The sequence below is a fragment of the Grus americana genome, chromosome 2 (genome assembly GCF_028858705.1).
Source record: "Grus americana isolate bGruAme1 chromosome 2, bGruAme1.mat, whole genome shotgun sequence".
NCBI lineage: Eukaryota > Metazoa > Chordata > Aves > Gruiformes > Gruidae > Grus > Grus americana.
The window spans coordinates 131,008,262-131,034,601 of NC_072853.1; the positions used below are offsets into that span (position 1 = coordinate 131,008,262).

Sequence of the window (26,340 nt, forward strand, 5' to 3'; positions counted from 1 at the left end):
GAATTGAAACGCATGGGTTTTTATTGGCATTATACAGTGCTGTTTCAGAGACAATTTTGTTGTTTATGTGACTGGGTTTGAAGACTTTTCTGTTTGCCTCCAAAGAAAATAAGTTTTTTCAGACTTTCATCTGAATACATGCACATTTGTACTCTCCTGTGGACTCCTGCTGAACCTGAGCCGTTTGCAGGGAAGAAAAGCTGACTCTGCTGTTATTTTTGTTTAAATACATACACATAATCTTCATGATGTCTGTAAAAAATGCCTCCCCCAAACCCTTTGTCTCCCAGAAGCAGTGTTTATCTGCAGTGATTAACACAAGGGGAAATTTATCCCAGAGCCTCCTTTCTCCCAGCAGATCTTCTGACTTGTCCGTAATCAGCTGCCTTTACTCCACTAGCCCGCCCGCAAACGGGATCTGCCCATGCTATAGTGGCAAACAGGCACAATATTGTGGTAAATGCCCATTATTCAGCTGTATTTGCTCACTTAAAGCAGCACAGAGGCCCTCTCATGAATTCCCAGCCTAGAACAAAACATGTGGAGCATCCCCAAACTCTATGCTGTTGCCCTCGGATATGACGTTGACCTCACCACCAGCTGGGACCCCACTGAAGTTGGCAGGTAAAGCACATCCCAAAGACCCTGCTGGATCCTAACTATAACGAGATGCAAGAGGACTTTGAGATCCAGTTAGGCTGACGCCCACATAGTTACAAAAATACCTCTGTGTTTTTCTAAACAGGGCTTCAGAGATTTATTCTCTTTCCTGAATTATGGTATGTCTACACTGGCTTATGCAAAGTTGTCCCGCCAGACAGACGCCAGCTCCAAACCTAAATCCATGTGACTGCGTTGTGTGTTCAGAATGAACCCAGCTTAACAAATCAGTCTGGATACTAAATCTTTTTTTGTTCATTTGCCTTGAGTGCCTTGAAATTTGGAAGAAAGGCTGAAGGAGAAAGCATGGACGCTCAGAAGGGCATAACCTGGTGCCTTCACACTCCAAACTCCAACGCTCCTTTTTAATGTTTGTATTGGCTTATTAGCTTGGAAAGGATGGAGGGAGAGTCGTCCTTGCTCTGAATTTGTGCATTGAGTCTATTTCTTCCTTTTGTTCCTTCTCTCTTCCAGTAGGTAAGATCTTCAGTGTAACATCTACAAAAATCTCACCAGCTTCGCTAAAAACGTGCCCTTCATTTTTAAGATTCTTCATGGCTAAAGGACAAGAGCTAAAGAATATCTGTTCGTTCATGAAGAATTGCCTATGACAAGATTATGAGCGACACTGTGACATGTAACCTTTGTCCCTATGAACTGAGATGAATGATACAATACGTGTCAGTATTCAACTAAAAATGGGGAAGACAACTCTTTGAATGTCTGCAAAATAGCATTTTCCTTCAGATAAATACCGTATCATCATAGCCTGAGTGCTGTCAAAAGCCATTAAGAATTTTGCCCCAAGACCCATAAAGCCATTCTTTCTCTTTTAAATAATTTCTTAACCCTTTTGTATAATGAATATGGAATAAATTAAAGAGATTAGACTTGAATTTAGCCATCATTTAAATCTAAATATTCTACTCTAAGCATTCTATCCACATTTTTTGTTCAACAACTAGACATGTTCTAATATATTGCTTTGGAAAACTTACTGTATTTGCATAGTGAACATATCTGTTCATTAAGTAAATGTAACACTTTTGACTAGTCTTTCTGGACAATTTTTTAAAAAATGTTTCTTCCTTAAGTTTTTTATTGCCTTTACTAGGATAAAACAATAATTTTCTGCTGTCAAGCCTTTGAATACATATGTATTTTAATCATGTGATATTCCAGTTAGAGTATGATTCTTTTGAAACAGAAAGGAACAGAGACTGTACAACAGCTAGATTGTGCAAACGCGAAGTTAACTGGGCACATGTCCAATTATAAATCAAAGCCAAAACAAGGGGAATTTTGAAGAGGAAAGAATGCATGGGTCAAAGTGGAAAAAAGTCTCAGTCATGAGAAAATATTTTCTCGTTAAACTAAAATAGTTTTGATATTAAAATGATAATGAGGGCAAAACCCAGAAAGTATGAAAGCTGGTTTAATCAAGCAAGAAAACACAGCGTATTTCCCCTATTTCCTTCAGTGCTGATCAGTGAGATACTGACTTTTCTGTAGACTGGGTCAAGGAGGGGGAACGAGAAGAGGGATGCTATTATTTGCTTTGCTCACTAATATTAAGTTGTTGATTTACCAACTACAGCAGAAGCACTGCAGAGGACAGCAATGTCTGCACGGCAGAGTATGTAGAAAAACAAGAAGTGAAGCTTTTTTGCTAAACCAGGAAATCAGTGAAATCATTTTAATCAGCACTTCTCCTTTTTTGACAGGACCGAGATGAATATCAGAAAATTCTCTTTCTGCTAATGAGTTGAACTATTCTGACAGTGACCCAGATCAGCATCCTCCAGGAGCATAAAGTAAACTGAGGTTTCAAAGCGGAGATTCCTTCCTTGTCTTGTGTCTGCCTCTTATCCTCTCTGTATCCATCCCGATAAGCATCAAACCGCAATTTGACAGCATTAGATATGTAACTGGCTGGCATACTCTAAAACCGGCACAGTCCTTTTGGCAAAACATTTTAGTACAAGCTGCCTGGAAGGTCTGTTTCCAAAGCTGAGTCACTTCCCTGCTGCAGCATGCCAGACACAGCACTTAGGGGGGGAAAAAAACCCCTAAGAATCAGATTTTCTGTGTGTAAGACAGCAAAAAGATGATCCATTTAAACATCCCTGTGTTTGTCCAGCTATTTGGTTTAGTTTGACAAGCAAACACAGGCTCAGATCCTATAGCTCAGTGGGGCTCTGAGGGCATTTCCTTAGCATATGGTGGTGGAACAAAAGCTGGGAGACAATACCAGCGCCGTGCTCCGCTTTATTGTTAGGGAGCACCTAAAATTGGGTCCAAAATGTTTGCTGGTAAAATGCTAATGGCTTCTGATAATAGGTAGATTTTGAAAAGGGGCCTTTTTCTCATTTAAAACCGGATACGCTTTAAAGACAATCAATATGAAGTACTTTGCTTCTGAACAAAAAAGAAAACTGAATCTGAGCAAAAAGAGCTAAAATGTCAGTCAAGTAGTGGAGTGAGTAGCAAAGCCATTATTTGGATTAAGTGCCTATGTAAAAGCATATTAAGAATGCAGTCAAGGGAACTTAAAGTATAAAGAAAAATGCTTTTTTAACACTTTTCTCAAAGCTGGTATAGATTAGATGGGTGTGAGAAAATCCCATCACAGCAAAAAATAAAATGTGAGCCATCTAAACAGAACTTTTTAGCCGAAAATAATAGGAAGTTGTGCTTACCTTAAAATTGTGTGCTTTTTCATAGTTGAAGTGGTTGTCGTTTTGAGTTAAGGCTGCTCTTCGGACCAAGGAGGTGATCTGTGAATAGGCAAAGAGTTTCAGAGGTTGCCACAAAAGTGCCCCCTTGACTCCCACCTTCACCCCCAGGGCCACGGCCAGGAGCTCTTGGCGCTTCCTTCCTCTCTTCGACTTGTGAACAACGGCACAGTTTTTCTCATTATTTTCCAGCCACAGATCCTCCGAGAACATAGCGCTGGGATCCCAAATCTTTTCCCTGTCTTCCTCGGCTCCCGGGAGCCTGACTGTAGTCAGTACGGTACAGTTTGTCCAACTGCTTCTGATGTTAGACAGCAGATTTGAAGCAGCTGCAGCCCATTCTGCCGAGACCTCTGGCATGTGACTTGAATGGGCCGTCTTGTGGGATGGAAGGAGCTTCTGCATCTGAATAAGTAACGGCCTGTGCCGTGCGATTTCTTAAGGCAGATGTGTGCCTCGAACAATAGCTCGAATTCATACACTGAGCAACCTTCTCCCCCCCCGCCCCTCCCCGAGTGGTGGTCTCCGGCTAGGTGCTGCTGAAATACCGGCCGGGGAGTGGAAAGCGTTACAGCTTCACGCCCAAAGGCATTTCCAGGGACAGCTCGCTTCAACTCTGCGGCGTGTTAAAAATGAACAAACAAACAAAAAGCCCCAGGAAAGCCCACACAACTGAATCCGATGCTGCATCCAATTACACTCAGCCTCAAAGACTTATCAGCCAGCAGTCTGCATGCCAACAGATTAAGCCCTTAAAACCATGATGATTGTTTAATCTTACAGGGTTAAAAATCCTTTTTTTTTCCCCCATATCCTGTACAAGGGGAAAAATCCAGCAGCACTCCAAGCATTAATAGCACTTTTATGCCATGTTTTAAACCAGAACATTTTTAGAGGTCTCCTCCAACCCCTACCATTCTGGGATTCTGGGATTTTGTTGGTGTGCACTTGGTAGCACCGAGTTAGCTCACTGTCAGGGAAAGCTGGAAGCCCACCTGGGAGGATGCAGGCTAGGAAGCCCCCGAGCCCTGTGCAGCACACGAGTGACGGCAGCAGGGGAGCTTCACATGGATGCAGGAAGCCATGTGCGCAGCCCTGTTTGCAGAACAGGGTCTGCAAGGTAGCAAGAGCAGTCATCCATTGCTCTGGTTACGTGCATCTATAGATTGAGGAGGGGGGAAACTGATTTCTAGTTAAAGCCCAGGGACAGGAGGGATCTGGGCCCTGAACAGCCTGTGCTATAGCTTGCAGTGTTACTTTGGGCACCTGATTCACTTTTTTATGGGCAGGTAGTTCCCCATCCCAAGACACAGATGTGTAATACTGAGCATCCTCTGGGAAGCACGTTCGGTGCCCCCTCCCCACTGGCTTCGCTCCCTCCAGTTCCCCTCTCCTGCTCCCTTAGTGAGTATGTCCATTCTCCACCCCTAAGAGGAGGACAGGAGTTACTTGCTCGGCACAGCACTGTGAGATTTAATTCTCTAAGGTGTGTCTACCGCTCAAGATGCTGCGACAGAGCAAACGGGGGGGGTTACCAGCACTACTGGGAAAACTGCCTGTTTGAACTAGAGACACTGAAGACCACATCAGCCTTTTACAGTATGTCCCACTTCAACTTACTCAGAAAATACATGAAAATAAAGTGTTTAATTCACTTATGTTAACTTGTGAAGTTGAACTTCCTCTATTTTCTCAGTCTGCTTTTACCTCAGGCTGAAAAGTCAGAAGGTTCATCTAATTTACTTACTAAAACCTCCACCACATAGACTGCCTGCTCTTAGTAAAAGCAATGCTCTCCTGATTTGAAAGCCCATGGGGACAGATGGTCGGCTGTCAGTAACATCAGGCCATGCAATTTCAGATAGTGCCCTACTTAGGGTTTTCGAGAAGTTGTGCAACCTGCAAAACCAGCTTCTCAGCTATAAAATGATGCACGCACTTCTGTGCACAGCACACTTAATTCCTTTCTTTTCCAGGTAACTCACAGCACCTCTTTTTATGTGCTCCCATACTCCAAAGCTTCTGCTCCCTGATAGGGAGGATTTCCACAAACCCCCGTTGCTCCACAAGCAGTTGCTGCCCACCGGCCTTTCCCCAGGGCCGGGCACTGTTATCTGACCACCGGTGACAACTGGCTGTGATGTATGCATGAACATTGCTCTGCCTGGAGGAAATCCCTGCTGCTCTTCCATATGTCTTCCTGCTAGTGAGTCCCGATTTCTGCTAGCTCAGGACCTTTATCTGCTTTCCAGCAGATAAAGACAGACTATAGCTCCCCGGCTCGCTCTCCATTTATTTCAAGAGATGAGGAACACCGGTTTTAAGGACATCTCTGACCCCATCAGTGGCAATGGCTTCAGTTTGAACCCTCACAAAGGAAACTTTGGAGCAGCTTGAAGTTCTTATCACACTCCAGTTTCTTTCCTCAGTACCATTTTAAATGGATTTACATTTATCGGGAACAAAATCCTCAAACTAGCTCAGAAGCTACAGCATCTAAATCCCCACATACACATAAGCTACTTTCTCTCTGACTTCCAGCATAACAGATCCAAAGTCAGAGAGAGGTCGGTTTCCTAATAATGCTCGAATATTTGTATATATGTCACTAGACTGATAAAAATCCCATTATATAACCAATATTTTTTACATAACATGGCAGATTTGATACTCAAGCCACAGGCTTATGACGATACATCTTGGAATTTCTATTTATTAAACTATTTTGGGAGTATCAGAGTGTCATCCTGGGATCAGACATACAGTACTACATTTAATGGAAACTCTGAGTGTTCACACAGAAGCATGAAACTTAGACTTGGAGGAGGAGAACTCAGCCAAAGAAGTTCATATGACTAAGGCAGATCAGTATTTACTGTTTATCATATATGAAAATTTATTTATCCCCTAGGCTGCTTTTTCTGCCTTGCTTGGGCCTTGTTTAGACAGTTGTTTAATGGGATCCCTTGCAAACACAGGATGTGTACAGAAGGCCAAAAGTGAGTTTTCTTAAGGAGCTTAATCATGCAAAACCCTACCACATTTGGTGTCTAAAATGGTGCTGTAAGACTGAGATGAGCTGGACCACGTATATAACCCCTTTCTAAATGTAACGCAAACAGCTGCAATGACAAATTCTTAGCAGCAGCCAGTTCTAACATACTGATACCACAGGCCAACCCCAGTGCTCTCTTTTATCCTTTTTCTGAATACAAAATTTACTGCACAAGGTGCAAACTCATTTAAAAAGCATCTCTTCTTCAAGTTAGCAAGTTAGCCTGCAGCTAAGGAGAAGAACGCCAGCAGCTAAGAATATTATTGCTGGTTGTCACCGAATGTCTAAGCTAGCAAGGGCTGAAGTGCAGATACAGGTTGTCTGCGTTTTCAGACCAAAGGATTTCTGTGTAACATATGAAATAGTTTACTAGTCTCTCTGTAAAAAAAAAATGTACTGTATAGCAAATTGGGCATTTACAGGAAAATAAATGTCACTGAACCAGAACAATAAAGTTAAAAAGGAGGGGGAAGAGGGTGACTCGGCTGTTGCGCCATTTCCAGCATGCCTTCGCCGAGCTGGCTGAGCCACACCATTGTCTCTCCCCTCAAACACTGGCAGCTTGTTTGCTAACAAAGGCCTTGGGGGTAGGAAAGAACAAATTGTAGTATGAAAAGCTTTCGGTTTTGTATGTCTGGCATGATTTCTGTTGTAGTGGTGTGGGCAGTGCTGAGGATTCACTGGAAGCAAGTGGTGGGGGAACTTTGCAGGCCGCCCAGCTCCTCCGTGCCATCTCCAGCGTGCTGGGAAGAGATGCTGCAGGAGTGATGGCTCCTCTCCACCCGCCGCTGCCATGCCCCCGCAGGCTGGCAGGGATGGGGTATTGAGTGGCAGGTCCTTGGCTTGCCACTCTACCTGCTGAAGGGCACAACTACGGCGGGCAGAGGAGTGGCACGGGCATGTCTACTTGGATGACACCACAAGCGAAAGGGAGATTACTCCGTGATGAGGAACTGTGACAAATCCATGACTGATCTCTAACTAAATACACTTAACAGCGCACATAGACACAGTCATAGGTCAAAGAGAGGCCTGTTTCCTCGCAGGCACAGCATACTCGGTAATCTGCCAGATTATGTTTGCTCAATTGCAAACACGCCGTGGAGATGACACACAGTGCAGGAATCTCACAGCTATCGGGTTTTTCTCCCACAGAGCCCTTCCCACGATGTGCTCAGGAGACAACACCAAAGAAGCTGACTCTTAGCAAAACACAGAGCATTGTAGGTGAAATGGTGGTGGAGGCTAGTCAGCCAAAGGCCTTCGCCAATACTACAATGCCGCCAGTCTGTGCTGTGGCACTGGGAGCTGCCATTAAAAGGCTTCTGCGCTGCTGAAACAGTGGGAGGAAACAAGCTCAAAGCAGAAAACGTACTGAACACGAAGCAGAGCACAACGCCTGCCACGCGGCACTTGCCAACCCCATCTTGCAAAACCCACTTTCCTCAGAAACCCTCCCTTTGGCGGGAAGCTCTTGACGTCAGCGAACAGGGAGTGCAGAGGTGAGCGGGGCCGGGAGGCTCCACTGTGGAAAGCTCAGGGTTAGGAAAGGAGTCAGACTGCACACAAACCAGGCCGCTGCTGCTGCTGCTCTCTGGTTTGCTTTTGAGGAGAACACAATCTACTTGCTCGCGGGGAATCAAAAATACACAAAAATAATTAGCATTAATTGGCTGCCACCCTCCTCTGTTCTACAGAGCTCCAACTGCAATTGCTGAGAGCTGCCCCTGAACGCAGGTCCATCTGGGCTCCTCAAAGGTGCCGTCTTGTCCACTGAAAACCCAACAGCCTCTTGTTTCCAGCACAAAACTTCCCTTCGGGTGAGCTGGAGTGAAAAAAAAAAAGCACCGCAGGTGTTCATAAAGGATTAAGATACAGCTATAATTTTGCTTTTTACTCCTCAGAATTTCAATTTTCTTTTTTTTTTTTTAATAACCACCAGTCCCTCTGCAAATCATGAGTCTGAGGAGCTGTCAACAACATACGTAAGTGTTTACGGCAGCAGATTATCTACACTGGGCTCCTATTCCGGAGAGCCTGGGTGCACCTCCATCACCACCAATCCCACCTATCTTTTGAGGATAACCCACTGCAGAGCAAAAGGAACTGCTAATTTAGGACGACTCCTGCAGTAAATGCTCTGAAGTTAAAATTATTACACCTCTCCTCAATTAATGTGATTGACTGTTTAATAGCTTTGCAGTGACCAGTTGTCATTTACATGCACTTCTTTCTAACAGGGTATTCAATCCCCTCCCCCGCAGATAAAAGGCATAATTTACCGACAGCAAATGGAAATATAATCTCCCTTAAACTTTAGATCCCCTTTCTAAATCCTTCTCAAACAGATTTTTCTGTACACATCATGATTATTTTTCTCAAAACAGTGTAGTGAACCAAACAATACAACAGCCAAAGGTGAAGTGCTGTAGAATCAGGAAGGCACTAGCGAGACTATTATTAAAAATAGTAGCTGCTGTAAGCCTCTTATAGAGTATTAATATAATATACTATTGTCTATTTTGGAACAACAACTGGAGGTTACATCAAGTGGTATGCAATTACATATTAATCTCCAATTAAAAAAATAATGGGTGGTCTAAAACCTTTTATGTTGTCAGGCAACTGTATCAATGCATTAAGCTGTGTATTTCACATCAGCTGTTGTGTTTACTATGTCTGAAATAGTATTTTGACTTCTCATTTTTGTAAACTGTAGTAAATATACATTGTATTACAAATACACTGTTGGTATTGAGGAAGAAATAGTCCACAAATAAGGAAAGGATCTAGATATAGGATGAACTAATCCAGCGATTCTCCCCGAATAACCTTGTAGAGATTAACATGGTAACAGCAGGTCTAGCCTATTTATTGCCTCAACTTCCTTTCCTCCCACTCTCTCCTTTATCCTTCCCAATCTATCTCCATACTTGTCAAGGTTATTAATGACGTTTTCCTGGCCAAGTTCATGAGCCTCTCCTCTGTGTTTAATAGTTATGACCCAGACGGTAGCTGAGGGATGGAAGAACGGGGGCGTGAGGGCTAAGCGGGGCAGATGAGAGCAGAGCCGGACACCGCTGCCATTGCTGCCGCCACGGAGGTGCCATGAGCAACACCAGGTCCCCTCCGGTGGGGCTGGCAGAAGCCACTTCATCTGCCAATTGGGCTTTCTCAGGGAAACTGCAGTGAACTTATTTCTGATTTCTTGTTCTCTTTGTGGATACAACGCATGTGATGATTCACTGAATTTGACTGCAATATACGTGAATAAGTACTGTTATCACACCTATAAGTTAAAGTGTATCTACGATAACATCTGGTCTGTAGCCAAACCAGATTTCAAACATAGTATTTATCCTGATATTTGTAAAACTTCTGCAATGATCCCATTATTCTGTCAATGATGTTGTTTTTGTTGAGAACAAAACTAACAGAGTATTTTTCTAACAAATAGTCATTTAAGGATAGGAAGGAAGGAAGGATGGATGGATGGATGGATGGATGGATGGCAGGTGTCTAAACTAAAACAGTTATCTGGTCTCTTTATAACCAAAGGAGAAAACCAGAAACCTCCAGAGAGTGATTCATCCTTTTCTGTGACAGACCAAGTTTAAAATGGGTGAGCTTGAATTGCCTTCTTGCAGCTCATTTATGGATCAAATAAAAAATTAGATGACTTGGGTAGAAACAGATAACTTTAAGATATCCAAAATTAGGTAAGATTAATCTCTCTCTGAACTATTTTCTATTTCTATTTTTCTATTATCTATTTAATTTTAGAATAAATTAAATAAGGAATCATTTATTTTATAAGCCTCAACCATATCTGTAAGTAATTCTAGAATAATAACTGTACTTTGTTTTGGTTATCAATATTGTTCATACTGTAGATCTGGCTAAGACTCATGCTCTGGAAACATGGAATACCCTGTTTACTATATCATTTGTTACACAGCTGCATGTACCTTTTATAGGTTTATCTGGGCTCACTGGATGAACTTTTTCAAGAAGTGTAACTATAGAAGAATCAGTCTGTAATTAATACAAATTTCTGATGCTTACTCTATAGGTAACCAGTATTTTGACATTTCACCCACAGAGGAAATAGCCTAGCAACGTAATGAACTTAATAGGATATATAATGGCCTCTCTGAATTAAGAAGGAAGTGACTCATGCTCTCTGCAAGATACAGGACTATTAGTCAAGAGACGGAGATTTAAAAAAATATCCTAAACATTATAGTTTTTATCCAAACCCCCAGTGGATGCTGGCTCTGCACCACGTAAGCTCTACACGTATTTGACCCGCTCATCTTTTTCCATTTTCGCTATGAAGCTCTTCCTTTCTAAAGAAACAGCACTTTGTTTAGGAAAGCCAGCTTGCCATTGATTAAAACCGTCATTGCCCTGCACGGAGATTGCAGAGCTTGAACTAGAGCCAAACCTGCTGAGCTACCACAATGAAATGGAGAAGTTAACGTGCTCACTTCCCGGTCTGCGGAGAGGGAGAGGAAGGCAAGAATCACCCTCTGAGAAAGATGATGCTTGTCAGCACGGCGCAGTGCCCTTGAAGGGATGGGAAAGGGGCTAGAGGCAGCAGTCCTGCCCTCGGGGCCCTCTCGGCTTGCTCGTGTGGGGTTGTCATTAACCATAACTGCTTCTGCATTGAAGGAGCTGGTTGGGTGCCATGCTCAATCATGGGGTTAAATTGAAGACCATGTTTCATGAGACTGCATTAAGTCTGTTTAATGTCAGGACATCAAATGAATGAGCTTGATAATAAATCCCAGGGCTATACAGCTACTGTGTTGTACAGCTGGTGGGTGTAAGGCCTGGATGTTTGACCATGTGCCTCATCACACCCCCAGACACACACACATAGGACAGTACACGAACACTTACCTCCACACTTTTGGGATAATTCTCATTTCTGTGTCTCGAACACTACTATGCCCTACAGGCAGGTGTTATCTCAAAGCGATACAGTAACCAGCTGTCTGCTCTGTACGCAGTAAAACTTAACAAAAATAAATACAATACAAAAAATAAAATTCAGAAAGTGCTTCTGTTTCTCACTTTGAGTTCTGATTCTATATGCTGGTGGCAGTAAACTTCTCTCAGAGTGAGACCAACTCAGCCTTGCAGCATATGCTCTAGGCTGAATCTTACGGACCACAGTCAGAGCTTCTGTTCATATAGAGAAGCAAAAATCCGCCCCTCCCGGGATTGTGACAAAATGCGGAGGAAAACAGGCTTCAGGAAAGTTTCCCAGAAACCGCAGAGTCAGACAGCAACGGCATTTATGTTCAGAGCCACTAACCGCTCGGCAAAGCCAGCTGATCTCTGGAGGGGCTGTAAAGCGACGCCGAGAGAACTGCCAGAATGTAAAGTATGCTGTGGCAGTCTCAGGAACCAACCGCTGCGCCGTAAGTTTTGCCAGAGCTCAAGACAGCTTAAAACAAGAGACTTTAATGCGGGTTAAAGAAGAGATCTATGGAAGTGAAAGAGAACAAATAATTCATGAACCAGTGATCATTCATGAACGGGTGATCATCCTGTCTAAAAAAGTGGCAATCTATGAAATTGTTCCTGGAGTGGATTCTTAATGGTGTGATGCTCTGTTCGTTCAGCGCTCACAGGGAGATGGAGATGATAAGCAATTTGTAGGGAGGACAGTGCCAATATCAGCATCAAGCAGCAAACAGGATTTTACTCCTGTTTTGGCAGATTCTGGGTGGTATGAAGGAACTCTAAAGCTTCAGTCTCAAAGTTACAAACAGCATGACTGAGTTACACTGCTGCTTAGCAGTCACAACACCTTCAGGTAAACTACAAAGTGCAAGGACCTAGAAATGTAATCATGTGTTTGCCATCATTAGTAATATTTCCGTCCCCTTCTATTGTAGTGTCTTGTGACTTCTTCTTGCAAAAACTCATAAACTGGGTAAACAATACAAGGTGAAAGGAATTATTCATGCCATTTAGGGCACAAAGGAGGCAATTAGCAAATAAGAACACAACATGTTTTCAGGTTGAAAGAATACTTTTTAACAAGCCTGAGCCATTGCACTTTACCAAAAATAAAAAAAAAAAAGGAGAAATGCTAGTTTTATAAAAATGCTGTGCTTTATGACTGTGAACTTCTATTTCAGTATCCTTTATGAATCGTATGGCAAAAAAAAAAAAGAGGGCAATAGGAAACCATTTTCTAGGTGCATAAGTGGAACTGTGGCATGGAGGGGATCACTGGTTTTTGGTGCTGGGCCAGACATGGCTCTCTTACAACTCGTCTGAGCTCAGCTGTACATCCACGAATGCCTCCATGTCCCAGGACATGTTCCCCGAGGTGGGAGCATACAGTGTTTACAGCTTATCCGTTTGTGAAATACATGCTTCTGTCCCATCAAGCTTCAAGGAATGTCACTCTGTTCATGAGAGACGGTCAAATCCTGGACTGTCATCCCAAAAGAAGTGGTAAGCTGTATGACCCCTGGTATATGTCTGAACAATGGCTCCAGAATGTGTGTTTGCTTAGAAACAGAGCAGGAATCCATGCAGACAAAAGTGATGTGGGGTTAAAGAAAAGACAGGAGGCCCTGCACTCAGCTGTGATCACTTACCTATTTCGTTATATGCATGAACTTTACCCCATATATTATGTTCCCCCTTGCTATATAAGAAAGGTTCCTATAGCTTAAACCTCTATCAGCTTCTATTTTCCTTATGGACCCAGCACAGAAGAACAGTCAGGACAGGACTACCACCACTTGTTGGTAGAAAGCCACCTGCAGGAATGGGCAATTTCATCCTTGGGAGTATGCGCCCTCCTCCAGCTCACCCTGCAGAAAAAGCAGCTCAATGCATAACCAACTTCTTCTCCTGAACGAGGCTTCTGAGCAGCACTCGGTCCTTGCTCAGCTTCCTTTTTCCCACAAAGATGCAAGAGAACTACTGTGCGCTGCAGACTGCACATGAAAAGCATGGTTTGCCGCGCTTTTATAAGGGCGTGTTATAGGATACACAAACCACTCGAGATCACACACTTTGAACTTGTATAAAGTACCAGAATGTATCCAAGTTGTTTTATTTTCCCTTCAAAAGAATTGTTTTGTGTCGTGTTTGCTTTGCCGGCTGCTTGAAGCTGGTTTTGTTCCTCCATTACTCCATGGGCAAGTAGCAGTGCAGCTCCTCTTGAAAAAACATAGGCATTCCCATGGCCATTAGAGAAAAACTCGGACAAAGAGTGACCCCGCTTCTCTGCTAGTGAATCAACACATAAAGGCCATATAATCCTGGTTTTATTTTTCTGTACAGGTGTCATTTGACCCTGATATCCTTATAACTCCCTGTGACCTGCAGCCCACTGCCCTCTGGTATGAAGCAGCAGCTTTTGTTCCTGATGGCACACCATGCACAGCTGCTTCCGTCATTGTTTGGAGGGGGACAGATGGCTGCTCTCAGCACAAAAAGGAGATTAAAAAAGAACTGAGGGAATGACATCACTACACAGCCTGGGATTTAATTCACGGGACCTGCTGGGCTACCACCAGCATGAACTCAAACTGCAGTTGACTCTGCCCACGGAAAGCAAAAAGGTTGTATTTTGCAGAATGAAAGACATAGCTTTTGAAATACATAGTTGCCACCACTCTAATATTTATATTCTTTAACAGCTGTTTAGCTAATATGAATAGATACTGTCCTATCACCAGCAGTACTTTTAAAATACTCTAAAAGCAAGACTGATACTGTACCCTGACTTTATCCATGCCTGTAGTTCAACTGCAGTTAACTTGGTTTACAGCTTATTTACTTTCTTTTGCTTGTGATGAGGAGTTCATAAGAAATGGTTGGGGAAACATGAAACAGAATAGATGAGTTTCACCATTAGGACAAATCCTGCTAAGACATTGTGTAGGTGAAAGATTTCATCCGTATCTCATAGCCTCACTTAAGTCAATGGAACTAAATAGCAATAAACTTTAGTTCTGGAAGTCGTTAGCTTTGTAGTCACTTTTCTGCCTTGAATTCAGCTCCAGATCTATGAAAATACTCTGAATTCTCCCCTTTTTAATCACCGGACACCAAAGGATGGCAGCCGTTGCCATACTCCAGGATGAACTCTCTGGGGAACTATGAATACCTTTGATGGATGGTGTATACAGTGATCTTGTCCACCTGTATTTTCTGCAGTTTACCTAGCTAGTTTTTATCTTAATTTATATATTAAGTACATTACCTGATTACTGTTTGGGACAGGGGAATTTGGCCTCTGTATACATGTGGTACTTGGTGCCATCTGCACCAATATTTTTCTACAAAGCAGAGATTTTTGCTTTGCGACAGATGAGGTTCCTAGCAAAACCATTCAAAAATCATGAAATTGAAGTTCCAAAACGGAAATAATAGTGAGATCTTTCCAAAGTGTTAACTTCCAAGAAAAAGGCAGCAGTATACATAAGGTGCAGTATACATAAGAAGTGTCAGGAATATATATTATGTCATCAGCAATCAGAGCAGGATTTCTGAATTCTGCTTGTTGTAACATTGTTGACCACACAGACTAGGATACAATAATTAATTAACCATGCCTCCATTTTCCAGCTGTACACCTGACATAATACAAGCCTTCCCAATGATCCTACGGCTTCTGTAATATGTAATTAGTACTCATGAGCCTCTGTTAGGATGTATAGGGAATAGCACAACAGAAATACAATTTTATAAGGAATAGTAATAGTTTGGTAAAATTTGTAAAATTCAGCAAACATTTTTTTAAAAATAAAACTCAAGCAGGCACATGCTGATATTAATTTTGATCCACTGTGTTAGGTGTATTGTTACATTTAAGTGATGTTACTGCTGTTAGTCTCATTGAAGACTCTCGTCAAAGCGTCCACGTAGCTGCTACCACCCTCTTTTATGTTACGGACAGGCACTAGATGTGCAGGAATGAAGATGAAACCATTCCACAAAGAATAAAACCAATAAAAAGCTCCTTCAAGGTGGGAGGTTTTTTCCCAAAAGGAAGCAATTTCTTCTTTCTTTGACTGACTGGGGCTCAGACCCACCACCCGACGGTGCCCACCGCAGCTCCTGCCCCAGCCCCAGCACCCAAACCAGGCTCAGACCTGAGGATGGTTTTACTCCTGAGTGCAGATCAGCGTCCCTTGGAGATGTCACTGTGTATTTGTGGTTTTGCCCAAAGAACCAAGCTGAGCCTTTTTCTTCTTGCATATAACCACACAGAGTAAGGTTCAGACTATCTCCTGGGGCACAGCTGTACAAACCAGTTCCAGCTGGGAGGCTTCTGGAGCAAACCCACAGCTTTCAGTGGCTTTGCACAGCTGCGGCCAGTGGATGGGAGCACAGAAAACCATGATGCTGATGAGACAAGAGATGTAACAGCTCCCATCAAACACGCTCTGAGTTTTACTGTCTCAGCAAAGCTGACGGCAGCACCAGCAGCAGCACTGGAGGTGCCTGAACAGACGATGTGCTGCTGCCCGTCTTCCACTGCCACCAAATCAAACAGAGCTGACGGCATTCGGCACACCACGGAGTTAGGCCAAGGGTTATGATAAATCAGAGGGAGGTCTCATTTGCTTCAGAAAGTATCATCATTTTTTACTTTGCTCTAAAGAGTTGAACAGCATATTAGTCAGTATGTTTGAACTTGGGGAGGGATTTTTCAGGGAAACATTTTTGTTCCGGAATACATGACTCATCAGACCAGGAACTTTGCACAGCAAAGTTCTGACCAAGACCCAAAATCCACTTTTTTTTTAAACTGTGGAAACATTTCAGTTTGAAATATTTTAAAAAGCAATTTTCCATTTCCAGTTTGAAATACTTTGTTAAAAACAGTTAACAAAACATTAAAAATAGTTGGGATAGTTTCAGTCAATCTAATTCAAATCTTTTTCTGCCTTTCATCTCGCATTCTCAGCGCTCGGTCATGAAAAGTTGAGCGTTTTACTTTTATCACAATTCAGAACAAAGTAAAAACAAAAGAGCAGAAATTTGCCATTACTATTATAACTCTCCACTACAGTTCTTTGATAAAATGTTAGTTTCAAAGGCGATCCTCTACCGATGACTGCTGAGCAAAGTTGTATTCCCCTGTACGAGCTCAAAACAGAGACACAGGGGCACTGCATTAGTTTTCTTTCTGTTAATCAGTTGCTCCCCAGGGCTCTTTTAATCTGCAGCGACAGCCTCGGTCCTGCCGAGAATGACTTTTCTGCTACTAAAAAAAAAAAAGGCACATCTCTCAATACTTTGTAATTTCAAGGAGAAAGGAATCTTATTCTCCTAGTTGAAGAGAGCAACAACAACAGACTCATGTCTTAGCAGGCTGATGTGCATCACAGCCATCTTCAGCTTTCCTTTTTTGCTCTCCTGGGACTTCAACCGAAAGACAGACTTAATCTGGCGGGCGCGGAAGAAGGAGCCACACCACGGCCATGCCCTTGCAAAGGCCGATTCACGAGAAGCACTCCTGAAGGAATGCCTTAGAAAGACTCTCAGCTGTTTGTAAAGTATCACACTTCAGCCCCAGACAGACATACTTAATATAGAAGGCATTAATGAAGGATTTACTCAGGCAGGAGCAGACAATGCAGCATTTTAAACCCCATGTTTCCACAAACTAGTCAAAGACTTGCCAGTGCACAAGACAAAAACTAAAATGAGACTTCACTGCATTGCAAGAAAACCATGTCTTTTTGGGTGGTACATTTTCACCCCACACTAATTGCTTCCATTTATAGTAAGTTAATTTCCGAATTAGACAAAACTTTACTTTTTTTTTAATTGCAACATTAAAAATAACAGCTTGTCGGCTCTACATTTTGGAAAAACAGGCTGAGCACTGTATTGCCCATTGAATAAAGTAAGTTAATTTATCACTTAAATGCATTTTCACTTCATTTTAAAACCATCTAATTTGCTTTTAGAAGTTTAACAAGTTGGTTTGTTATTGCTGTAATACAGGGAGATTTCATTAAATGACCTGCCATCTTCTATCAGCATCATCATGATTACATGCTGCCCTTGTTTTATTTTAATTTATAGCAATTTTTTTGCAACTTGCCAACACGAGTTCTTAGTAATTTAACAGAAGCACAAGACTGGCATGGAAAGCAAGCCAGTGGCTTCCATTTCCCCTGTGCTCCACATTTCATTCACACCCCAGTTTCACAGCCTCCAGTACTGCACGGTACTCACAGGGCTCCTGACCTGGAGACTTTCCTGATGTGTAGGATAAGGCCTTCCCAACTGGGGGCATTTTGCTTTCTTACTAATCTTCTTCATTAACTTTAGCAGTGGCAAAATGTTGCCAAGAGAAAGGTTACCTCCACAGGCAACAGTTCACAAAGTGCCTCAAGCTTTATTGGTCAAATCTCAACACAGAATCATAGAATGGTTTGGGTTGGAAGGGACCTTAAAGATCATCTAGTTCCAACCCCACCCTGCTGCGGGCAGGGACACCCTCCACTAGATCACGTTGCCCAAAGCCCCATCCAACCTGGTCTTAAACACTTCCAGGGATGGGGCCTCCACAACCTCTCTGGACAACCTGTTCCAGTGCCTCACCACTCCAACAGTAAAGAATTTTTTTCTAACATCTAATCTAAATAGACCCTCCTTCAGCTTAAACCCATTACCCCTTGTCCTGTCACAACATCCTAAATTTGTTTGCAAACTAACAGGTGGAACATGCCTTACAACACGCGTACCGCTTGCTCCGCAATGCACGAGCCACTGAAGCGGCTGTTGCCCTAACACCAGTTTCTAGCTTGGTTTTTAGGAACAAGCAGCTGGTAGCAGCAATTGTGGGACAGATAGTGGTGACAATGAATGTTTCTGGAGGAAACTGCAATCCCCAGGTATATGCAGGTTAAAAATAAAGCGCCCTTACTAGAGACTAATGCCTATAAATGCCAAAGAGCAGTGGAGGGTGTAGCACCACCTCCAGCTGCAGGCTGTAGTAACATGCACCAGGCAAACACCAGGACCTGAAGGAGCAGCTCTAATCCCTAAACAGACTTGCAGGTTGCTTCATCACATCACCCAGATTCAGTTCCAAGTTATCTAGAGCTTGACTGTGCCGCTGACTTCCCCATCGCTGCCTCTATCCACGCGATGCAAATCAACCAGGTGTTGGAGAGCTGAAGCCCTACACCTCTGTCCCACCACAGCTGCGGGGACTCAGCAGGGCAGAGGTGAGGGGGAAGTGGGACAAAGAACCAACACCTGGAAATGAACAAGTGGTTGCTCTCAGCTAACAACGAAGCCACTAAAAAACAATTATAGCTGTTCCCCCAGCTGTTTACACTGACAGTCTGATTGATGATGGCCTCAGCAGTGTGAAAAACACACGTTTACTGATAAGGGGAAGAGTTAGGACCCATCCAGGTACCAGCTCTCCACACCCAGCCAGTAAGGGCCAGGTACCAGGTTTTTGCACATTGTGTGCAAAGGAAAGGGATGAGGGGAGGTGTCACTTCTTAAAAAACGTAGCAGTGCTAAGCACTAAATGAGATCAGAAGGGCCTTGGAGATCAGTCAGGGATAAGGAGATTAGCTCCTGGGTTTCACACGGACCAACGTCACGGAAAGTTTACGCTACAGGTGAAGAACGGTGGCAATTCTGGCAATTTTTCCCTATCAGAAAAACATTAGCTGGGTAATCAAAGTTGTCCTGAGCAGCCAGGACAGTATGTCTAAAACACTCCTCCTCCAGAAGTATAATGTCAAAGACAACTTAGAACTGTAGTACTTTTATTTCTTATTTTTGAATGATAAAAAGTTCCACTTGCAAGGAAGAAGAATTCAGTGAATCTTCATCCGAGACTCTTCCATAGTTCAGCACGAGCTCTAAACAGGGATCTCTGCCATCTCATAACAACAGACTTTTACCCTGTATATTTTTCACTTTCTGCTTCCTGCCTTTGTGTAATTGCCTGTCTCACATTAGAAGTGGGCCATCCATCCTACTGAACACATTTAGGCCACTATTTTCAATGCAGTTTTACATACACTACCCATAGTATTAATATTTCCATCATTTCCTGCGTGTATTCAGTGGAGATGACTCTGGTCCCACAACCGCATGAAGCATCAAATGAGAAAAATACTTACTGAGCTAATTCTGTCGGTAAAGTTTCATTTTTATTCTCTAAGATGTCTGGAATCACTAATACACATTAACTCATTGCCTAGGGAAACATTTTTAAATTTTATTTTTTTTTTTTAGAAAAAATGAAATGTCCTCTATGGTTAACTATATGGTAATTCCTGTAGTGAATTGAATGATCAGACACTCTAGATTTACAGAAGTACTTCACTATATGCTTTAGCAATTCAGCAGTTTACAGTGATTTGTATTTACAGAAGGATTCAAGGGCTTTTTAAATGGCAGGGTCACAGAGTAAGAAGAATTTTTCTTTGTTTGGTAAATCTGTACAGCCTCACTATTTATTGTTAACAAGAAATGTCATCATATTTATCATCAGCAAATCTTCTAAAGTCTGCAAAGTATCAGCTAGCTGCACAGCTAATTTATAAAACTCATTACTATTTTAAATTGTTACTGTGTGCTAAACAACCCATAATAGAGAATATTGACTTTGACACCTAATTTCCCTCTGTTCATACACGGGTAAGACTCCAACTGACCGAACAGACTTTATTTTTCAGTAGTGTTTATTATTTGCATTGTAATAGTGCACAGGAGCTTGAGCCTTCAACCAGGTCAAGGTAAGAGCGATGTTGTACAAACACAGAGTAAGAGCCCTTTCCCTGCCCTGAAGAGCTTACAGTCTAGAAAGCCACCCCACCTTTGTAACAAGGGATTTTTTTCACACAAGAAAAAGTATGAAATGGAACATAACCACAACAAAGACATTACTTTTTAAGCCTGTGAAGAAGAATTTGCAAATATTGGAGCAAGGACCCAACAGTAAATTACCGGAGTGTTTTAAAAGTGCGCAATACCCCAAGTAGTAAAGCTCCTGGCTCTCCTTTGCTTAAGTACTGAATTACTGATTAACATGCAAATGAAGAAGAGGAGGAAAGTAGAAACTCCATTTTAATTCACAGGTTTTTCTCCTTGCTGTCCCTGTTTTGCCCAGAATAACCAGATCCCTTATTTCTTCAGAGAATAAATAGGCAGGAGTTCAAGAGAGAAATGCGTACAACAAAGGGCAATCAATTTATTAAACGTTTATAAAAATCTAGGCTTCTCCTTGAATATTATCATAGGATGTAGAACATTTTACAACCCGATACTCCATTTTGTAATTCCTAACAAACCCCAATCTGCCTGAGAACCAACCCTTGCTATTGCAAAAGTCTGCAGTCCACAACACATACACAGCTAAAATATTTTTAGAACATGTCCTGAAAAATCACAAGTATTTTAGTTCAAAATGAGCCTCTCTTAGACTTTCCATTAAAATACATCTTTAAAATAACTTCCTAAGTTTATAAATAGACTGCAAACTAAAACATTTTGGAGCCAAGAAATACCAAAGCTAAGAACTATCTGAAGAATTCCAGCACTGCCCTTCTGGGCACAGCACAAATCTACCTACTTACAGACAGCATATTTTGTCTAATTTTGTATATATACATATACGTATGTATTCATAGAGTCTGTCATTCCATGGACATAATAGGGAAGAGGGAAATATTAAGATAAAGCTGTTGTGGATTAACGTGATGATTTATCAAAGAGTGTGAGTGGACTAGACTTGGCTGAAAAGCAAGGGATTTGGTCTGTGTAAAATTTCTTGTCTTTTTTCCAAAATTTTAAACCCCAGGGGAAATGGTGGGCATTTGGTGGAAGGAGTTTTCTGGCAAAAATGACACTGTTTCAGGTCTGCTGTGTCTAGGGAAGATCTGCCAGCCAGACAGGGGACCGTGTTTTGGGTTCTCAGCTTAATGGCAGACTGCCTAAGGCCCGGGGATCATTAACTTCCAACGTAATTAGCCAATCTATCAGGCAGATCACACCAAGGCTGAGGACACCCAAAGAAATCCACGGAAGCAGTGAGGTGTGAGTGCTGAGGCTGGAGGTGTGGTGTGTGAATACATATGGTTACTTGGACTCAATATTTTTTCTTTTTTAACGAAACATTTCAGGCACAAACGTACTCTTTTTCAAAAAATAAAAAAATAAATAAACTAGGTGTTGCTGGAAAACTTCCAAATATCTCTAACCTGGACTCCTGCTGACAGAGATAGACTGTGCTTACTGGAAGAACCAGGAATAATTTAATGAGCACTGGGTCTACTTTTTCAGCAATGAAGATAAAAATAAATATTGAGCAGCTGCCTACTTCACTATGCAGCAGCCACAGGCTTTAATCCATTTGATAGACCATAAATCTGCATGGAAACCAATGAACAGTGGGAGTATTTCATATTTATGAATCTATTATACTCACATAATAGAACATTACACTATTTGCCTTTAGTACATCTGCATATGCATATATCTTTTGATACGCTACACACATACAATATATATGCATATAATACGCATATCCATATAGAAGCATCTCTATATCTAATTTTAATTAGTTGGCCATATTTGAAAAATGTATTATAGGCAAAAGAAAGAGTTGGCATGTCAACTGGAGCCAGGCGCAGTAAACACCACCCTCCCATACCCAAAATCTGTCTCTAAACCAGCTGTAATTGTGCTAAATTGTGTACAGGTCAAATACAAGTATCAGGATGTCTCATCAGAAATATGCAAATATTTAGACTTTTGGAATCACAGTTTTGGATCTACAGTCCCACATGACTGCATTTTGTCGTAGTGGATATATAGGGGAAAAGCACAGTAGTTAGAAAGATTGAACACATTTTTTCATGCGGATCCAAGGTCATAGCCAAACCGAAGTAGGAAAGCTTTTATTCTAAGCAAAAAGTGCCACCTGTCCTTTGTCCGGCATACCTTTCAAATGTTATTGTTGAAAAAAGACTGTGCTAGGAAGTATACTATTAAAATAGCTTTCTATCTTGAGCAGCGGTGTACATTTACTGTCAGCGAATGTGTTCGGTAAATAAGACCCTGAGCTGTCTACCAAAGGAAGATAAATCATCTTTCCCTAAAATGACACCAGTAATTAGCAGAATTTATTAGAGCTAGCATCCCTTCTCAGCCATCAGGGAAGAGTAGTGCCTTACATAATTTGAAATGCCAATGAGGATGTGAATTTTTTTCTCTCATGTAGACTTTGAAAGAGACCTCCTTGCTTTACCGCCTTCAGGGTGAAGGAACTTCCATGCCATTTGTGTAGGATCAAACCTGGAGCACCCACCAGAGGCTCTTCATGACACAGGTTGTAGCCACCAGCCTCCTTGGTGGGGACGGGATGCTCAGAGCACCCAGCATCTGTGCTGAGCTCCCTGCAATTCACTTCTCCTCAGTGGTTCTCCATCAGCATTGGGAACTTTGCTTCTCCTATTTCCTTCTAACATATGAATTTGGCAGGCTACAGAAACATCTACTTATCCAAGTTTCTGAGATGGCAAGAGTTTGGAAGGTGAACAGGAAGAAAAAGAACCAGGCAAGATTGATCTGTGAACCTCTTCTATTTGTTTTTGTTTTGTTTTTTCTTAAAATATCATTCCAGCTCCAGGTCATGCTTAGATTCTGCTGTGGATCACCTACCATGTTTCTAGGTTTTGTAAAACAAGAACTGTCACAGCCAGGCATGCAAGATAAATCATTACAAGTAATAGATAAATAAATCCAGCCCAGAGAGATTCATTTTATGCTACTTCAGGCAAACCCTTATCAATTGCACGTTTCTAGGAAAAGTAACTCGCTTCCTTATTTGCCTATAAAGTGCCTAGTACACATTGGTGCTTTTATAGAAAATAGATATTAATAAGAAGAGAAAATATTAATAGTAATCCTCAGGATATCTGCGAGACAAGCAGATATGTGCTTCTGGGTGATGGAAAGCAAGTGACAACTGAGGGAGTAAGCGCGGTCTAGGGAGAAAGCCTTGGAAGCATTTTCTGAAAAAGCTGTCTGATTCATTTTTCTTTCTTTTTATTGTAATATTGTGACTAAAAATTTTCCTTATAACAACCACAAAGCTGGCAGACCGCTGCCTTACCCGTAGTGGTAAGAAATGCTCTATTCAGCAACATTATGTTCTTAAAAAAAAAATCTAACACTCCCTGTGTCATTTATTTGTTTCTTCCCATGACTTTATGGAACAAACCGGTGGCTATTTTTCCATCACGCTGACTTGCACTCAGTGAACAGCTGATTACTCACTGTCATGCATGTAAATCTTTGAAGTGCAAAGAAAAGAAAAGAACATCCCTATTTACTTCTAAAGCGAAATCCCAGCATCCAGTAGAATTTTAAAACTGATTTTTCTAGGGCAATACTTCTTTCATCTTCCCAACACTAAATATTAAAAGAAGAGAGATCTGTCTTAATTCAAGCTGAGCTCTGACCCTTGAAGGCTTATGATGCTGTCTGTGTTTACATGAGCGCAGACTATTTTTCTCCAAGCCAGTTCCACATCATGCACGTTCCTCTCAAACTCTCTTCTCAATCCTGAATGTTAATGTCCCTCCCTCACCCCCTGGCTCGCCAGGGAACTGGGAAGCTGTGCGGTCTGGATGCTGCGCAACAATTTTTGTCAAAAGGCTGGTATTATTCCCATTTCATTGACAAGAGGCTGACTCGTTATATTAATCTTTTCTCCTTTTTGGCCCCTAATTGGAGTCGCAGCTTGCATTTTTTTAATAACATTTAATAGGGTATATTATTTTCTATATTCAGATAAAAGATCCCATTAGTTTCACCTGCATTCACTCAATACTTCTGCAGAATCTAATTTGTGCTCTCAGTAGCAGAAGTAGCCTCATTAGCCTCTGAACATGTTTGAGCTACTTGCCAACATGAAATGAGGGCTCTGGGCAGGGATGTAATCCAGCCCATTGTGCAACTTTCCACCAGTTTCATCACTGCGGTAGACTTTTTTTTTTTTCTCCTTTTCATCACATGCCTTTCGCTTCCATAAATAGCAAGTCAAAGCTGCTCGCCCACAGCCACCCACTCACCCACAGCCATGACTTAACAGTCATCAAGAAGTGGAAACTGTAGAAATTGTAGGCAGCTATAGCTGTGGCATTCAGGGGAAGGCAAAAATTTTGGAAATTCTTCTTGTTTTTAAACCACTTGAATCCAACCCGTAGGCAACCGCATGTTTAACTACATAACCTTGCTGCTTTAGCTGAGCAAAGTTCCTCCAGTGCACTGAGCGAGGCTGGAGCCCCACAGGAAAGAAATGGGATCCTGTAACTAAAACCAGCACCACCTTGTAAACGTACAGCTGGGGCTGTACTGGCAACGCTCCGTTTGGTGTTCCCTAACTTCCAAATACTTGACTTTGCGCCTTCAAAGCTTTTTTAATGTTGACTCTTTTCCATAATTTCTTTGTACTCCTGCAGCAAGGTGAACCCCTTTCCCAGGCTAGAAATCTAAACTGGGGAACCCCAATGACCCCAACGTGGTTAATTGCCCAGACTGGACCAAAGCTTAAAAACCCAAGGACAGGCATCTGTAGTACGAGCCAGCACAGCAACTGTCAGCGAGGAGCAGATGATGACTGTGGATGGCTCGGTCATGGGAACAGCGTGAGACAGCAATGGACTTTCACAATTGTTTGCTGACAGCAGGGCAAAGATGAGACTTTGGACCCAGAATTTTTAAGGGATAGGGTTGTGGGGTACAACATCACCCCATCAGGCACCAGCCTGAGCCTAGCTTCTTCTACCTCTTGTTCCTTCAGGCTGCCTCCATTAAAGTGAGTCATTTGTTGGAACTCACTCTTCTCCACAAGGAGTTGGCATTTTTCAACAGAAAAAATGCTGCGTAAAAAAATTCCCAATGAACTCAATTAGCTGGAATAATCTATGTGCTGTCAACACCTTGTACTTCCCCTCAACCTCATCTGAGCAGTTTTCTGCAGTCAGAGAAGAAAAACCAGCTTGACACATGATGGGGAAACCTCCCAGCCAAATGGCTGAGCAGAAGCATTTTTTGGGCCTTTTTCAAATGGGGAAAATCAGGCACTTATCCCTCTGCGCAACCAAGACAGTAACTCAACGGGAACAGTCTCAGTAAAGAAGCAAAGGAAACTCAATCTCTCTTGGAATCGGAGCTTTCAGAAAAAAACGACACCATGTTTTAGAAGTTGCCAACTTGGAGATTTAAACCAAACCCAATTAGAGGAGACCACCTGATGCCTACTTTTGTGGATAATTTTTTAGTATTGCTGAGCACACATAACTCCAAGCACAGTCAGGGGAACCGGATGTTGCAAACCTGTTCAAAACAGATTGTCCTGAATGATTGTGTCCACTCAGGTACAAGGACAAGACCCACTCTGGAGGCCCTTCTTGCCATTGCAGCAAGGACACAGCGTGTGCTTCTCAGCCAGGAAATCTAACTGCATCACAAAGGGTGATGCCCCTTGTCCACTGCCCAGAGCCCCAGGTTTTGAGGGATGAAGGTAAAAATGAGCAGTTTCTCAGGGATCTCTGCTAGAGAAGGCAAGGTAAGAGGTTCCCTCCATTTTATCCTCTGTAGGTAGAGATAAGGACAATTTGCCATTTCCAAAGCTGCTATTCCCAGGTGTTAAAGACAGCAGCAATTGCTCTCCTCCCTTCAGTCCACCTGAAAAGGGAGGAGAAGGCTGGGAGTCACATGCTACTCAAGAACATGAAGAACAGCTGTAATGAAACATCTTTTGTTCTCCATCCAATACAAAAATGTCAGATACTTTCTGGAGAGGCAGGAGCCACCCACCTCATAGTTTCAAAAGAGCAGGTCTCAGATGCT

At 42.3% G+C, this 26,340-nt stretch overlaps 1 protein-coding gene across 1 annotated transcript in view; it reads right to left on the minus strand.

The window, feature by feature from the left end:
- CHN2 (chimerin 2) overlaps nt 1-26,340 on the minus strand; it is a 163,527-nt gene that overhangs the window by 20,793 nt on the left and 116,394 nt on the right. Inside the window, exon 7 of the mRNA XM_054816406.1 lies at nt 3,360-3,437. Within this exon, the coding sequence (XP_054672381.1) occupies nt 3,360-3,437 (78 nt within the window). The remainder of the gene's footprint in view (nt 1-3,359; nt 3,438-26,340) is intronic.